Source organism: Athene cunicularia (assembly GCF_003259725.1).
Source record: "Athene cunicularia isolate RWA chromosome 3 unlocalized genomic scaffold, athCun1 chr3_part1, whole genome shotgun sequence".
In the NCBI taxonomy this organism is placed as follows: domain Eukaryota; kingdom Metazoa; phylum Chordata; class Aves; order Strigiformes; family Strigidae; genus Athene; species Athene cunicularia.
Window position 1 is genome coordinate 55,813,193 of NW_020799097.1, and position 17,434 is coordinate 55,830,626.

General features: G+C 34.5%; 1 protein-coding gene across 2 annotated transcripts in view; it reads right to left on the reverse strand.

The window, feature by feature from the left end:
- Window positions 1-1,228: 1,228 nt before the first annotated feature.
- TBC1D32 (TBC1 domain family member 32) overlaps window positions 1,229-17,434 on the reverse strand; it is an 88,267-nt gene continuing 72,061 nt past the window's right edge. For both annotated transcript variants that reach the window (XM_026845643.1, XM_026845644.1), the window contains 6 exons: window positions 10,968-11,037; window positions 10,022-10,137; window positions 8,893-9,047; window positions 7,110-7,250; window positions 5,123-5,311; window positions 1,229-1,937 (listed from right to left, as the gene is read on the reverse strand). In XM_026845643.1, the coding sequence (XP_026701444.1) occupies window positions 1,818-1,937; window positions 5,123-5,311; window positions 7,110-7,250; window positions 8,893-9,047; window positions 10,022-10,137; window positions 10,968-11,037 (791 nt within the window). In that variant the 3' untranslated portion in view covers window positions 1,229-1,817. The remainder of the gene's footprint in view (window positions 1,938-5,122; window positions 5,312-7,109; window positions 7,251-8,892; window positions 9,048-10,021; window positions 10,138-10,967; window positions 11,038-17,434) is intronic.

Below are 17,434 nucleotides of genomic sequence, written 5' to 3' on the forward strand. Positions count from 1 at the left end.
CAGTGACTCAATGTCCAAGTGGAGAGCGGTGATGAGTGGCATTCCTTGGGGGTCAGTATTGGGGCCAGTGCTGTTTAACATCTTTGTTGGTGACATGGACAGTGGCAGAATAGAGGTTGTAAGAAATGGGAAGCAGTGCGCCTACTGAGTGAATTCCTTTATGTACAGATAAAAATCCCAGAAGAGGCCCGCAAATTACAGAAGTGAGAGAAAAAAAATCTTGTAAACTGAAAAGAACAAGCAATCTAAAAATACTATGGTGCATGTATGAGGGAGATCAGAGAGGAATCTTGGCTGGTGATGGGTAGGATGTATCAAACAGACCACACTCTTTCACCACTTCCATTTCAAGACTTTAGTATAACAAATTTGAGAATAAATTTTAATAACTGTTCTATTTTAGATTTTCTTTCCATGTGATTATGAATTTCTGCAGTTAGTAAGCTATCATCTTAATTGTCTACTTTTCATCTAACCTCATGTGGGCATTGTAAAGGTTACAATTTTACTTTTTTTTTTTTTTTTTTTTAAATTTTGATGCAGGGCTCTTTGACTGTATGAAAATATAAAATGGCCACAGGATAATACCTTGTCATTTTCCATATATATCCTTTGATTACTTGCAGATACTGAGGGAAGCCTATCTGCTTGCCAATAACTATAATTTTACTGACCATAATTTCAATGAAATACAAAGGTATTTATTAATTCTTGACAAGCCAACTGTAGTATTCATTTAAGGAATATGTTGTCATCTAATTGAGTGTTATTTATTGACTCAACATCATGTCCAGTGCTTTGAAATTTGGATTCAAAACCCAGCTAGTATTTGGTGCATAAATATTTAACAATTATATAATATGGAAAGAAAGCTGCTAGAATGTTTCCTCAGTTGCTTACTGACCCATTACGGAAACCCTGTCCTTATAGCAAATGGAATGTAGCACTTCTCAAGAAAACCACATTTCTGCTGGAACTGGGAATTTCAGTCAACTTAATGTTGAAATTCTACCTACACTGCACTGGTGTTAGAAAATAACTAGCAGCCTTAATTTTTGCTTTTCATTGGTGATGAAAACCAAGCACAGATGAAGTTTCTTATTAGTTTTCCTGTCTGAATGAAACCAGAATCTTTAAAAATGATCATTTTTCAGAGATATGAAAAGCAGACCACTCAAGCACTTCTCATTCAGCTATGCAGAAAGAGAGTGTATGTTACAAGTAGATGTTTTATGACATAAAATGATTTAGTTTATTAAAAAAAAAAAACAACAAACAGGAATATCAGTCTTTTTTTATTGTATGCATTTGAACACCCCATTTTCTCAAATTTATCCACAAAGTCAGAACCGCTGCGTACAGGTAATTTGTTTTTCAGCTGTTGACTTTTTGTGCATGCGAATACACACTATCGGTTGTTTGTAAGAAAAATTACTTTGTCAGACCCTAGCAAAATATGAAGGTTTTAGGACTGTGCTACAACGAGGTGACAATAATGCAATGAATTGGGAACAGGTTCAGGGCTTTATAAGGAAGACTTACATTCTAAGGAAGACACTTCAGCATCCTACAGGTAGGTTTTAAAAATGCCTTCTGCTAACTGAAAATGAGGCTGCACATAGAGCCTGTCTGGGAAAATATAGTATTTTAGGTCACTAAACTTTCCTTTTGCAAAAACTATATTCTGAAAACCCTCCTTATTCAGTATGTACATTTACAGAGCCTGACTTATTTTAGGTGAGATTGACTGATAAATGAAACATCATCTTTTTAAAGGATGTAACCAAACTGCAAAATAAAGTGCTTGTTTGCTTCGTCTATGTATTCTGCACTCCTATGCTCCTCATGTCTTTCAGCAGCATAGGTCTGTAGATTGCCTCTAAGCTTTCCATGTATTCTAAATAATCACTTACTCGAAATCCATGGAGTGCTTCTTCCTGCACAAATACACACAGAAAACATTTATTAGCTAGGAACAAAAGATGCAAAACTCACATTTAATGAATTCCAAGCTTCTAAAGATAGCTCATTTTGTTCTGCTTGTCACAGTCTGGGTGTTTAATATACACACATTTTATTACATTTCATTTAGAAAAAAAAAAATTGGTAATATCTGCTTCCAGACAGCTCTAATTAGTCTTGGTAACAAATAGTTTTTTCAGGTTGTTGTTGTTCATCTGTTTTTTGGAGAACATGCCATACAAAAATTTTTAAGGAAAAAAAAGTAAGCTTTAAGAAGGCAAAGCCAGGTACTAAAATATTGTTTTAAAAGTTTTTTATACCAGCACACAACATCCTAGAAGTTTGTTAACGTGACTTTTATATCCAACTAGATTATCAATAAACCCAGGACAATGTCAGTAGATCCTCATTTTTTAAATTGGTAATAAAGAAAGGTCTGTAGAAAGTGCTTAAATAAAAACAGAATAAACACTTCTGCATCACCACAAACAATTAATTCTTACTAATTCCACAAAAAAGAGTGAAAGAAGGTGCCCTCAGGAAATAGAAACAAACAGGCCATGTTCCTTTTCGGAGCTACTAAATTAGAGGGAGAGGGAGGATGCGCTGCAGAGAGCAGGTTCCTGAAGAACCGTCTAGCTAAAAGGGGTGAATTTGTTGCTGCTTTGAACTGGAACAACTTGTGTGCCCACCATCTACCAAGCATTTGCTGCAACCACTGTTGGCAGCATGTGCTGCAAAAAAACTCTCTGGAGCCAGACTGTCCTCGAGGATACATTTTATCTGCTGGTGTACTGACAGTGCATCTCTGCTAAGTAGAATTCTCCTGAGACCATCTACTCAGGCTTGGAAGGCTACTCTGGCTTCTAAACTGGAATTTGAGATGGTCTTTATATTTCTCCTCCCCTATTCACAAGTGAACGCAAAGGCATGATTTTACCTTCCAAGTGGCTCTTCATGCACTGCGAGAAGATTGACTACAGTGGAAAATCACATACTAAAGCAGTGGTCAGCACCTTAGTTGTCAATAATATGGCCCATACTCACGGAAAATAAAGTGTAGAGTAGCTACATTACTTTTAGAAGAGACTGACATACTGGCTACTGTGTGCTATTATAAGTGACAAATCCTGTAGCTCTGGTTTATCTATTTTACTCAAATGAAACAAATGAAAACGGGATAGTCAAGAAGGCTTTACTGAGATGGCAGGTGACAGTATTCTTGGTTCACATGTGGAAATTACAAAATTCAGCCTTCCATGAAAGGTTTAATAAAATACCAAGAAGTAAATTTAAAATTCAGTTAAAGCGACAACTTTGACATCTCGAAGAGATTATAATTGTTAGCAACCCATCTCAGCCAACAGTAAGAACCAGAAAAAAGGAAAAAATGTTCATGGACAATTAATTACTTCTACTTTCTTCTTGGCACAGGGTAAAGATAAATTATAGAGTAATAGAAGATGATCTCTTTGACAGGTGATCATCTGTTTATCACTAGAAGGACACGTTGCAGGGGTAAATGTTTTGCTTATTTTAAGTGCTAGGTATAATGTCATCTGAATTGACAGCCAAGTTGTCTCCAACTCCTTTTTTTCACATGCAAATTAAAGTATATTTCTATTTTAAAAAGAAAATATTTGGGTTTAGTTTTAGTAGCTAGCCAGAACTACTTATTAGATAACACCAACAAAGGTGTACTACTGTCAATTCATCATCTTTATATTACAGATATAAAGCAGGTTAGAAACCTAAAACCAGAAAGTACTATCAGTTCTTGGAAGGAAAACAGGCACCAAGACTTGTTCATATAGCAAATGACCATTGCTAGTATAAGTTCAGGATGTGACATTACATTAAAAAAATAGAAAATGAATATTCAAAGGTTGTAGGTGTGTTGTTTTTTTTTTTTTTTTAATTTGGATTATGTTCTCAGAATAGTTTATATTTCCACTTCTAAGAGAATTGCTCTATTACAGTAATCCAAATCTGTGAATGTTGTGCTGAGAAATATGCTAAAACTTGAAACTCAACGTGGTTATTTCAATAAAAGGGCAGCTGAATAACATCTTTGCAGATCTAAACCCAAGTAAACTCACACGAAGCCCATAATATAGCTGAAATTGAATTAATACAATGACAGAATTTTTTTTTCTTTAGATGAATTAAGAGCTATCAAAGGCAAGGCTGCAGTGTAAGCATGCTGATCATTCCTCTTTCTGCAATAGTCTATGTACTCCAGTAGTGCATTAATATACAGTATTTCTCATTAATTTAACAGTGCCATGTCAAATCTTTCACCTGTTTATACTGTTGGTGATAACATATACATTCTCTTCTATAATTTACATGAACTATCCCCACAATACCATCAAGATAAAGCAGTTTTTAAGCCACATTGAACAAAACCAGGTCAAACAAAACAACTCACTCTTTAGACTACGTACCAAACATTTTCAAGGAAAAAGACTAAACTGACATATTCATATTTACAAATATGTAAGGTGGATGCAAACTAGTCAGAAAACTATTGCTGTTAGGATAGAGACGCAGCTATATAGCTCTCAAAAGAATTTTGACTGTAGAGGGAAAAAAAAAAAAAGAGAAAAAAGCAAAAAAGTCTCTGGGAAGAAGAGTCAAATATTTGTATCTGTTCATGACTGCATCTATATCTAAGCAGTATCCTGCAAAAAGAATCCAATAACCAAATGTCATTTATAATATGGCAAAGAATATGAAATTGTGAAGCTAGTTGTATAGTAATAGGTATCTGTTCAAGATAACAGCTAACTAAGCTTTGTGACACATCTCTTCAAGCTTCTGTAGGAGAACACTGTGAAAACCCACCTTTCTGGAGAACATCTGGTTTAATGAGATTGGGGCCACACAGAGAGAACGGAATCAAATGCACTCATGAATTAATGTGGCTATTTACTTTGCTTACAAAGGGAACTGATCAGGACAAAATGCAGGAAAGGTATTCTCTCAAAAATACTCTACCACAATTTCCTGCCAGGAAGTAAATAAAATTAAAGTATTCCACTCACTTAATCAATAACTGAAATTCAGTATGAGCTCCAGATTAAGTAACATATATGTTTTCAGTACTGACAGCTTTGCTTCCCTCCAGCAATTGAAAAAGTAAAATAGAAACCCTTACTTTAAGAAAAACCTGGAGATCTTGGGCTTCAGTGTGCGTCAGGATGTCTTGCTGTAGGTGTCTGAACACGGAAATACACATATATACTTGATAATCGGGACCAAGGAAAATACATATAGCAATGTAGTGACAGATCTCATGCCAGTCCATGTAATTCCAGAAACACTGAGTTATCCATTGCAGACAAATCTAGAATAAATTTTTTTATAATTAAATTGCTGTAGACTTTCAGTCTTAATTGATCAGCTTTATCTTTTTCTATACTACAGATCTTTTTTCCTAGAACATTATCCTACTTATGAAAATTAAAGTACAAAAGAAGCCAAGAATCACCATTTTTTTTTAAACTACAGCCTCTGAATAGACTTCCAGTGAGTTATTCTAGACATAACACTCTACATCTGTGCATCTCACTTATCTTACTATATTCTGGCATCTCCTGAGGTTGAGACCTAAACTCAATGAAAGTAAAGGTGATTTTTTTCAATTTTTTTTTTAAATATGGCCTAGAGGGAAATGAGGGTGATGGAGGTGTGTTTAATGTGGATTTTTCTTTAAATTAAAATAGTTCATTGCCTTACAAAGGAATGTTAGGCCCTTCCCTAAGACACATTTTCACTTAATGAAGTGGGTATGAAACAGTGACTCCTTTTTCCAGTTCTAAATCACAATGTATTAAGATGTGTAGAGCACACTTCATTTAGTTCTAGACCTCAAATCTGCTAATCAGTCCTTAAAGTGTTTAAAAAATATGCAGCAATAGAAGTACCAAGATTCTAATTAGATAACAGCAACCATACTCTGTTTTCAGGTATTCATTGATGCACACAAGCACTTAAACACATCAGCGTTGTTTTCACAGTTCAAGATTTGTTTATTTTTAATTCTGCAGTAGAAGTGCAAAATCACACAGAAGACACAGTGGCACGCGCCAGTGGCCTTTCAATAACACAGTAAATAAATGAAAAATTCCCCCCCCAAAAAAACATGTCAGCAGTTTAGAATAACTAGTGTATTATTGAGTGCAAACAATTAAGAAAGCATACAGTATAACTCACACAAGAATAGCCGAGGAAGGATTGACTGTCCCCATGTTTTCACACCCCAAAACAGGAAACTTATTATAAGCACCTCATTCCTATGTTGAGATGAAGTCCCTCATCTGCCAATCTCCTCTCCTCAAAGGCCAAATCCCAAGCTGACTATTTGAAGCAGTATCTGGACCACATTGGCATCTGTCCCCATTAAGAAGCCTTTTAAGCTGGAAATCTTGTGGGGAAAAAGGAGTTTTGAACGCGTAAGATGAAAAATATTTTTCTTGCCATGGAACACTAATAAGCTTTCTTACTGTGGTGACAGGTCCTTTGCATTGGCAATCTAACTCATTGTTGCATGAAGCCGTTTACGCTTCATCACGACTGTAGTCTTTACAAGTAATGCTCCATACATAGCATTCCATATTACCAAAGTAGTATGTAAAAGGAAAGCTAACATAACAAATAAATATTCTTCTTTAGTATCATCTCTTTAATATAGAAGATTATTACAATTGGGTAACACACGAGTTATGGTAGATTATATAAAATCAATTTTGCTCTGATATCACCTGAACTACTTGCTATTATACACCTATCCCAAATTAATCATTTCCTTCCTACAGAAAAATTGGAAAATTATTCCAGGGAATAAGAGATTCTATTTATTTTTAATGATAAATGAGGGGTTAGTATATATTAATTTTATCAAGTTTTCTGCATGAACATGTAATGGAAGGTCATCAGTTGCAGTACACTGTCATTACTCTACCAAAGTCAGTTGCTTTCTGTTCTCAGATGCTCTAAGTCATTGTGCATCCAATACTATATGTCTTACCCCCAGTTTCGTAACCACAAGTGCTGTATAGAAAAAACACAATAGGTCCCCTTAAGGACCTTTATGGATTTAAGTCAATAAATTGATGACACTTTGATATGCTTTCATAAATTACCTGAGATGGAGTGAAACCAGACATGTGGAAGGCTGAAAAGACAAGCGGCAACTCAGCTTTCAGCAACATTTCAATGTGATGAGCACTGCAAAAATAGACTGGATGGATGCCAGATTCCACTGTGGTAATAGGCAGGTGCATCTGATTAACAACAACAACAACATCATCATCAGCAACAAAACTGAGGAAAAGGATTACAGTCTACAATAATGTGTTATTTTAAAGTATCTTGCTAAGAACAATATATAAAAATATACACATTTATTTGTAAGATAAGTCATCCCCGTTGTTTTAGAGACAGGAAACCTGGTACTACCATCAGGAAAAACATAGTTAAACTAAAGAAAATTAAAAGTTAGAAACTGTTATTAAATATATCCTGACTATTCCTTTGCATTAGCTATCTAGTTTTTTATTGCATGTAAGCTTTAATTATCAAAGCAGGGATGAAGAAACTGTTGCTACAATTTAAACAAAATAACAGGCAACAACAACAAAAAAAGACTAATTTCTGTTGGATTTTTTCTCCCATTTACTGGTGGATAGAGTGGAACTTCTATGATATTTGAAGTAGTTTTCTGTGTACACATTTCTTTGCATGTATGATATGACTGAAACTCTGTTTTGTGCAGCAAATAAAACAGAGGTTTTATCAGTATGGAAAGCTCTGAATATCAGTGCCTGGTTTCTAGGTAATGAATCCTTGGCTTCATGCTAGAACGTCAATGTAAATCCTTTGAAATTTTCCTCCTTCCTGAGGTAGGCAGCATCACAATCCAATGGCTGAATAATTCCTCATTCATGCTTTAACATTTTATTTTAGTTTACATTGTGGTAGTTATGCAAATAGGTTAATTAATGAATTTTCTCTTTGTGTTTTCAAGATATATTATGAAAAATAAATCATTTATGTATTGCAAATGAATGTTAACACGCATGTTGTTCTGCACAATCTCAGCACTGAAGGTGTTCAGTACAATTACATTCAGACAACAGAGCAAAATTTCACTGTGCTAGAACAACCTCAGGGCTGGGCTCAGTGCTGTTAGTGGATCAATACAGTCACTTCTGGTGACAAGACAGACCAATTCATATTAATACAGAAGCTTGCATGCATAAGAGGTACGGAATCTAATCAGTGCTTCTTACACCCAGGAGTTCTCTAGTAAAGACTACCGTTGCTTTATGGTATATGTGAAAACATTCAGACAACATGACAATGTACAAAGTAAACTGGAAGGGTTTTAAGTAGCTGGAATCACCCCTAAGGAAATGATGTTTCCTATACTACAAACTTGACCCAAAATAATAATAATTAAAGTTGTCAAGCATTTGCTATTTGGGCGTAATATTTTTTTTTTAATTGACTGAATACATTATAGCATATTTAGCAAATTTTGAAACTGATAGTTTTACTAAAACAATCAAAGGATGGACTTGCACACTGCAAAAATAAAACCAAAGGTTATTCAACAGTATTGCAGCCTTCACACAGGTTTAATGCAACCAACAAAGTTTATTTTACTGCCAGCTTTAAAATTCAGTAACACTGCCTTTATTATCAGTCCACCTGTTACTTCACTTCTTTTAAACAACTATCTGAGCAGATGTCAAATGTATATTTTTCTAAGAGGATTTTTCAGGGTCATGGATTCAGTTAGAGGGCCCTAATGAAAACTTAATGCATTAAAAAAACCCACGCAAAACTAAGGAAATTGATAAAGTCTCCTTTAGAAACTTCTGAAGTTGCCTTTCATAAAGAAACAGCTTTTAAAATTCTTACAGATATATGCAGTCTTGGTAGCCAGAGAAATGCTGAAACAAGTAGACATGAAAATTGCTGAAGAAACGTCAGTGTCTTCTCCTTGTCCCCTGACATTATGAGGAAGACAGAAGACGCAAACCAGTCGTAGCCAGCATAGCGCTCCCACAAGCAGCCTGCGCGAGAAAGTTAAGGAACTTGGGCAGGGATCTTCTCCTCATAGCCCTGAAGGAACCACAGCCCTCCTCCTCCCCAGGCCCATGCACACAGAAGCAAGACCTGATTTGTTAGAGACGGGACAAGGGAAATACAGCTGCAAAGAAGGCAGCTTCCTGGGGCACGACCACCTCTCAAACTGAATTAAAGAGAAGATTTAAGCTATTTTCCCTATACACTCCTTTTATTTATTTTTTTTTTTCAAGTCCATAAGTAGTCAAGCCAAATTAACAAAAGTAAACAAAAAACAAGCAAAAACCCCTGCACCAAAACAAGCGTGCTTGTAGTATGTGACAGGAGAATGTTGGAGGAGGAAAACAGGAGTTGTGAAGATTATAAGAAAAAAAATAAGTAAAAGAAAAGCTTTAGAAAGAGATTAAGCATATTCTGACTACTATACCTGAGGAGTATTTTAATAGTGATATGTAAGTCTAATACCTGAAGAATATAGCAAAATTTGTTGGAGAGCGATATCTGTTTTATTTTTTAAAAAACTTCCACAGTAAATCTAAAAGAATCAGAAACCAAAACATTCCTGCTGATCAGATTACAGCCACCATATATCATTACATGGACAATACCATTAAAACTGTCAGTATTGTGGGAACACCACAAATACTCATTAATGCTCAAAGATGCATTGCTGCAGACTCTTTATCACATACAAAAAGATATGATCCTACTTCAAAACAGTTTTATGACAAAAATGCATGTGATACAATTTTAACAAAGTATGGGAACAAAAGGGCAAAGACTTTGAGTGCATTGGGTGTGCATTTTAACTTCACAAAATTTCAAAGTAAAAGTGCTGGGTTTATTTGTTTTTTTTTCTTTCAGTACACAGTACACACATACACCACCATTAAAAGCTCAAACACAGTTCAAATTCCACTAGCATTTCTAGGTAATCTAACATACTATCAAGAAAGGATATGAAGTGAAGATACCACAGTTCTTTGCTGTTGTTTCAGAAATTTCTCACAATTCATTAACACGCAGCACAGCCCATTTTCAGCTTGTTCTTTTAGCAAGTTTAGATATTTTCCATATCTAGCAAAAAAGTTAAAATCCAAAACTGTTTAAAGGCGGGTTATTTTTTTTTTTTTTTTTTAATTCCTGTAAAGCAAGAATTTGTATCTAAAAAGCCTGTGAACGTTAAGCTGTCATAGTGGTGTTCATCACAAACCTGTATATGTATACACAACATGTATATGTTGTAGATATACATAAATGGTTTAATAAAACCTATTATGCTTTATATACGAGGGATACACACCAAAAGTCTTCTACTCAGTGTTACAATTCCTCACCTAAATTTGTTTTAGTTTAGTTTTAGACACTGTGGTGAGGAGGAGCAAGTACTCTTGCTCATCACACAACTCATTTTCTTCACATACATTATTTAGAATTCCATCTAAGTATATTGTTTGTGTAATTATTAGCATTGAAATTCAAATATTAATGGTAAAGATAATAATCTGTGGAAGTGCAGACACATTAGCTTTTCCTTCATCACGGCTCTGCAAAGTACCAAATAAAATGTTTAAATGGAATATAACTAAGCTTAGCTAAACAGATAGAAAAAAAAAAAAAAAGACACATAACTCAGGATAATGTAATTCTATGGTAAATCTTACTAACAAGATACAATTAACCTTTACAACAATAAAGGATAATAACCTATATAATCTGTAAAGATAGTTTAATTATGTACTAATACCTTTTTCATTTTCAAAGTTAGAATTCATCGTCTTAAAGGTGATCTTTAGATTTAAACAGTATAAAGTATTGAGTTGATAGATTAAGTATCATTAAAGTAATTCCATGTAAACCAAAGAAATCCCAGAAATACACTACGGAAATATTTTAATACCATGTACCTGACTGTCATTTCAACACCAAGCTGCTGCACAGATGAAAGACTTTCATACTTCACATCTGCATCCATGGCTAAAAGAAAAGAAAAAGGTATAATAAAGTATTATGATAAAGATGATTTTAACTGAATATTAATGTAAAGCTTCTTTTATGTATGAATACCAATCTGGAGAACTGTTTCTTATTTGAAATGAGATTAGTAGTATTTGCAAAGGATGCATCAAGAACCTGCATTCTTCATATATTTTTTGTTGTTTTTAATTAAAATCGGTATGGTTATCATTAGCTTTACAGCACGATGGAAACAAACAACATCTTTTTCAGTCCCATTTTTTAGTAGAGCTTCATCCTTTCTAAACAAGAAATCAGACAAAGCAGCATTTTCTGATCTACTTTCTTCCATTCCAGTGGCCTTAAAGTCTCCTAGCTGTAAACCCAACTTTATTAACGAAAATTCTATTTCGATATGAATCACAAAAAACTTTATAACTGATGGATTTTAAAAATCCTGTATTTCTATGTATACTTCTTTCACACAATAATATATACCCCAATTTCTGTATTTGTTTAAACTAAAATCCAAGCCAGACAAATTAATAAATCATGAATTAAAGCAACTTTTGTTGTAATATTTTCTCAAAATTTTAAATTCTAAATGTAATTTAAAATGGGGCATTTCTTCTCTCATGTACATATATCATCTAAGATAACGACACCTCAGGGGAAAAAAAAAAAAAAATCACAGTCCAATAATGAGTTACAAAGTTGATGGCTTAAACTTTCAACACACTTCTTTCAAAGTGCTACTTAAAAAATAACAAACAAAACCAATAAATAGAAAAGCACCCTAACAACTGACATAGACTGTTAAAAATGTGGGGAACAGTTGGCAGCAGAAGTTAAAATATATTCATGTAAGTGATAAATGTAAAAATCTAGCCAAGCAGGTAGCACAGTAACTGGATATGTAATTTTTTCTATATCCTTCTCAGACAGAGAAATCAAACTGAAAGATTCCCTGGCTACCCATTCAGATAAAGACTCTACGTTCCTGGTACGCAAACAGGAACTAAGGCATTAAAGATCAAATATTTACAGGTTAAGGGAAGAAATACCTCTGGTTAGGAAGAAAAGTTATATATAAAAAAAAAATAAAGCACTCTGCTCAGACGAGATGAAGGAGGCTGAAATTTTCATGAAGAAAACAATACAGAAAAAATACACTCAACAATGAAGCAATAGAATTCAGCAAGGGAAATACGGTAAGAAAAAAAAACCCTGCTCTGTATAACAATTTTAAGAGAGGACAATAATCTAAGTGTTAGGGTCATGAGAAACTGACCTTGTACTTCGGACAAATGCATTTATACATAAGAAAAATCAACTGGTCTTTGAGTAAAACAAATTTATTCAATAATCTGATGGGATTGAAAGAGCAAACCCACACCAGAGATATTTTTTTACTCAAAGAACAGAAGTTCAAATACCTTTTGAATAGCATACCAGCAACACAATATTTGGAAGAATACACGTAAGATCACTGGGCATTTCAGTCAAAAACCCACAGAGATAAGTGAAACAGTTCATACCTTTTTACAGCTCCTGTTTACTCAAGCTGCAATTACCATACTAAGTCAATTCATTTTCAGGTTCCTGTGTACAACTATAAAGGCAAGAAGCACACTTATATCCCAGAAACGAGGGAGAATTTAATGAGTTGGCTATGACTAATACTAATTCAGTCCTGATATGACCATGTTTAGTGGCAGGAGAGAGGCCAGCAGTATAACAACCTCTAAGACAGAAGGAAGCCCTGCCTCCATTTTGAGGTGGATCCTCCTGTGGGTGGCAATGCAGGTGCTGGTATCCCAGTCCAGCAAGGGTGTAATGAGGAACAGCTGTATCACAACCCACAACTGGAACCCTGTTTCCATTCTGTAACAGTTTACAACAAGTACTGAATGCTTACTTCTCATTAACACTAAAAGAACACAGCTGATTTCACTGACTCTCATTGCCTTTTCTTCTCTGTTGTAATAATTTTTCTTAGTTGCTGAAAAGGGTTTTCTCCTTATCAGTTTTCCTTTTGATATTTTCCCCTGTACTGTGAAAGATAAAATTAACATAGAGTTTGAATTGAATAATAATTATATATTAAACAGTACCTCAGCAAGGCAAAACCTCTTGTTTTTGTACACCAGTGCATTTGAAATAATCATAGCTTCATCCACTAGGCAGTCAAGGTGCTGCCAATATATAACTCACAATGTGAACAGACTAACTGTGGTTCTTTATCCTGGGTCAAAAGCTTTGATTTTCCATTTTATTTACCAATTAATAGACTGGGATGACTAGGCTTTAGAAAACTATAAAGTAGTTTAGAATACACAAAGGACCACTTCCCACTGATTAAAAACTGGACCTTAAATGCTCCATTAAGCTTAGAAAATTGTTATTAACAATAAGTGGAATATTGAAACACTGCATATTGCACTCCATGAATAAAAAGTTGACTAGTAAGCTTGCAGGAATATGTTGCGACTGCACTACTGTAATGATGCTTGTACCTCTGATTTAATACACTGAATTTAATTTTCCACAAAACTCATTTGACAGATATTTAGCAATGCACCTGATAAAACTGTCTTGAAAACCAATGAGTTTCATAACAAAAGGCATCAACAGATCAATTTTCTAAATAAGAATGACATTTATCCTCAAACAAAGGACAGAACACCTCTCTGAACTGTGAATTAGATGACATGATACAGCACTGTGGCTATTATTAAATGTAATGAACAGCATGTTTTGGCAGCTTCCTTTTTATTTATCTAATAAACAAAAAAATTCTATGTTGGTACAGGTATTTTACACTTCTTTCTTTAAAAATGTAAAACACTGTAACATAGATATTAAGCCAAAATTAAACTAGTGACTTGAAGAGTATCAGAATTCTCTATGAATGAGCTGAATTACAATTTTTAAAATAAATTGTTTTAACAGACAAAATTACTTTATCTCTCATCCTAAAATGCATTAAAAAACCCCACAGCGGTAACTCTGGACCATTTTTAAGTGTAAATGATACATATCTTTTTTACCCATGCAATTGCTCTTTTTTATTAACAACCTACCATACACACTTCAGATAAGCTAATCTTAAGAAATATTGGTATTCCTGCTCTCGAATATTTTTTTTTTTTTAAATCCACTATTTAACACAATCATTCAAAAGATAAAATGTTTCCTTTGAAACACCAAGGACTGTAAACTATTAATTCTCAGTGATAACTTTAAACAAAAATCAAAAGAACACTACATGTGAAAAATCTTTTCTTACAATACAGAAATTTCTTTTTACGACTTGGTAATCTTCCTTATGCTTCCAACTCTTCTACCTCTAAACCAAATTCAGTGTTCCGCAGAGAACCAAAAAGAATTAGGACCTCTGCTGCTTGAGTGCAGGGAGCAGTGAGGGTAGGGAGCAGGGAAAAAAAAGGCAAAGAGGGCTCATTGAGCAACTTGTCCCACATGGTTCTGTCAGGAATTCCAGATTTAGGCTAGATAAAGTACACTTTACTGCCAGTGCCTACCCAGTCTTATCTTTAAAGAGAAGCAATCCTTTGCATCTGGTATAGTTCCAGATGCAAATCAGATGATCCTGGGAAGAGGTGGGGGATTAACTTCTGCTTAAAAGCCCTTTCCTTATTTACTTATTGTGGAGAAAAACCTAGTGATGGAAATTTATTTTAAGTTTTTCATCTTGTAGCAAAAGGAAAAGATGAGCAGATAGTCTTCAGTGGTTTTTACCTTCCAGGTCTTCCTGCAAAGCTCCAAACAATCATAAATGTCAAAAAGGATTAGGGGGAATGGGAAGAACAGACTGAAGGTAAGACAGGGAGCAACTCTTTAAGCAATCTTAGTATTTCCTTGCTTCAAAGTCATATCATTCATACTAACTCTGATCATACTCATTTTCAAGCATCTCAATAGGCAGTACTTCTCAAAATGCTATTCAGGAGCACAAAAATGGACATGCCGTAAGTTGTGATTTGCAAAGGCAATTAAACTCTATCTATAGCTACAAACACTTAAAAGTTAGCTGGAATGCACAGTCCAGTAGTACTCTTGCTAATCAGAATAGATTTCAACTAACTTTACAACTCATAGGAAAGACTGCTTTCTTATTTATTTGCCCTTTCACCATGAAGAAGCTTCTATGTGCTTAAGTCAGAAAATGGTCCACATCGCATTCATACTGACATGACAGCTTTACGGCATATTTCATACAACCTGTATGGTCTTTAGGCAAAAATTAATTTATTTCCCTGTTTAGCTGCTGTTACCCCAAAGAAACTACTAGCTTCCCTTCTGTGTGAAGTGAAGAAAGTGACTGAAGTTGTTGCTCCCATTACTGATTTAGATTTTTCACTTCCTGGTGCCCAGGACAAATGTTTATATTGCTATATAAATAACTGCAAAACGTTAATGAATGTTAAATTTTAACTTCAGTGATAGTAAGAAAGATTAGTTTACTTGGTGGTGCATCTCTGACAGATGGAATATACTTTTGATTCAAAGGAACCATGTAAGTTAAATACTGCAAACAATTGAAAATTCCATGATGGACAGAGCCACCTGCATAATCCCTGCAGATGCTTCAAAAATCTTAAAAGTACATGATTATGTTCACTATCAGATCTCTAGTCCTTATATTTGTCCATATAAATTGAAACTGTGGAACTCACTAATTTTATGGGGTTTTTTTAAACTAAAAAAGCAGGTTTTTTTACTTACTTTTCAACAGGTACCTAAACATTGACACTGTCAGTGGGCAGGTGCCCAAGCAGTCAGTATAGAACTTCATGTTTTGTCAGTACCTGTCCTCTCTCCTTCTGATGTCCTTAGGAAAGTTTTCTATTCTAAAGCATTATTTGGACTTGGGGCAAGGCAGAAGTCATACATTTCTCACTATATTCTCTTCTGCCATTTTGCTACTGTTTTGATGGTATCATCTCCTACCAGGCTTCTGACAGTTTAGATTTCATATTCATTGTTAGAATTGTGTATGAAATAATCTCATTTCAAATAAAAACATTATTATTGCTGGATTTGAACTGTGAATGGAGACAATGTAAACAAGATCTAAGAATAATTGCTGGAGGATGCTGTTGGCTTCTCATCAAAGCTAGGTAACCTCACGTACAATTCCACTTTGACTATTGAAAGTATCTGTTATGTCATCAGCACACTTGTCATAAAATATGAACTATAAATATAAAATATATAATAATCATATCTAGAACTTCTTCTTTATGTATGGGTCATCACAAATACTCAACAGAAATACTCATCACAAATTTTTGGCAGCAATATCATTAAGAATGAACCACATTTTCAGTCCAGTTATGGATAAACTGGCAAAGGGCAAAATGCTTTTTGCTAACAGCATCTTTAAAGTGGTTACCGATCTTTAAAAAAAGTGCATTCATCAAATGATGCAGGAAGAAGGGAAGAATACCACAGATTCTCCTTCTCTTTCAGCCCAATTTGGGGTTGTAGTCCTGTATTTCTTATTTGCTGCTCCTTATGATCAGCTCTATACTGATAGCTTCCCATTGGTGTTTTTTAAAATTTCTCAGCTCATTACCCAATCTACCTGACCCTTAGAAGATTAAAAGGCCATTAAATGATAGAAAGTTCCTATGAGATTTTGTTCAGCTGGAGAACTGAACCTCATCTAGAGAAGGAATACACCATGACATCTGAGTTTTATGGCCAAGACCTGAAATCCCTGAGCTTCTGTCCCTTTTGGCAGTACGCAGCAAAGTGTGGTGGAAATAGAGAACTCAAATGCAAGGTCATCTGCACATCCAGAGCTACCAAAAAAACAGTTGATCCTGAAAGGCTGTAGCATTCCCAAATTTGGGCAGTCCGCAACACATGGCAGAGACCAATGAAAGTTCAGACACCAACATATTAGATGATTCTGCAAGTGGAATTCTTTGAGAAATGGATTTGTTGGAACCTTGAGAAAAACAATAAATTTCCACAAAGGATTTATGTTGCAATAGGAACAGCAAGTAGCTATTTTAGAAAATTCATATCACTAATATGTAATGCTTATTTTACTACATAAATTTCAGTTTCTTGCCATCCTATTGCCTATTACAACTAGGCATCAATGATTTGGTTTTCATTTTTTTCTTAAGAAGAAACAGAAATAAAAGCAAACTAGAAAGGATTAATTCTGGGAAATGGGATAGACAGAGTTCATTAACATTTAATGTACATACTGTATGTTGTTTTACTCATCTGAATCCACATCAGAGCAGTATCATTGCTGCTAGCAGAAAGTAAACTTCAAGTAAGATTTGTGTTACTGTTTATAATTAAAGACTGCAACTGCACAGTGATTTATCAGGTATTTTCCTTCTTTCTCTCTTATCTTGAAAATGATAACAACCCA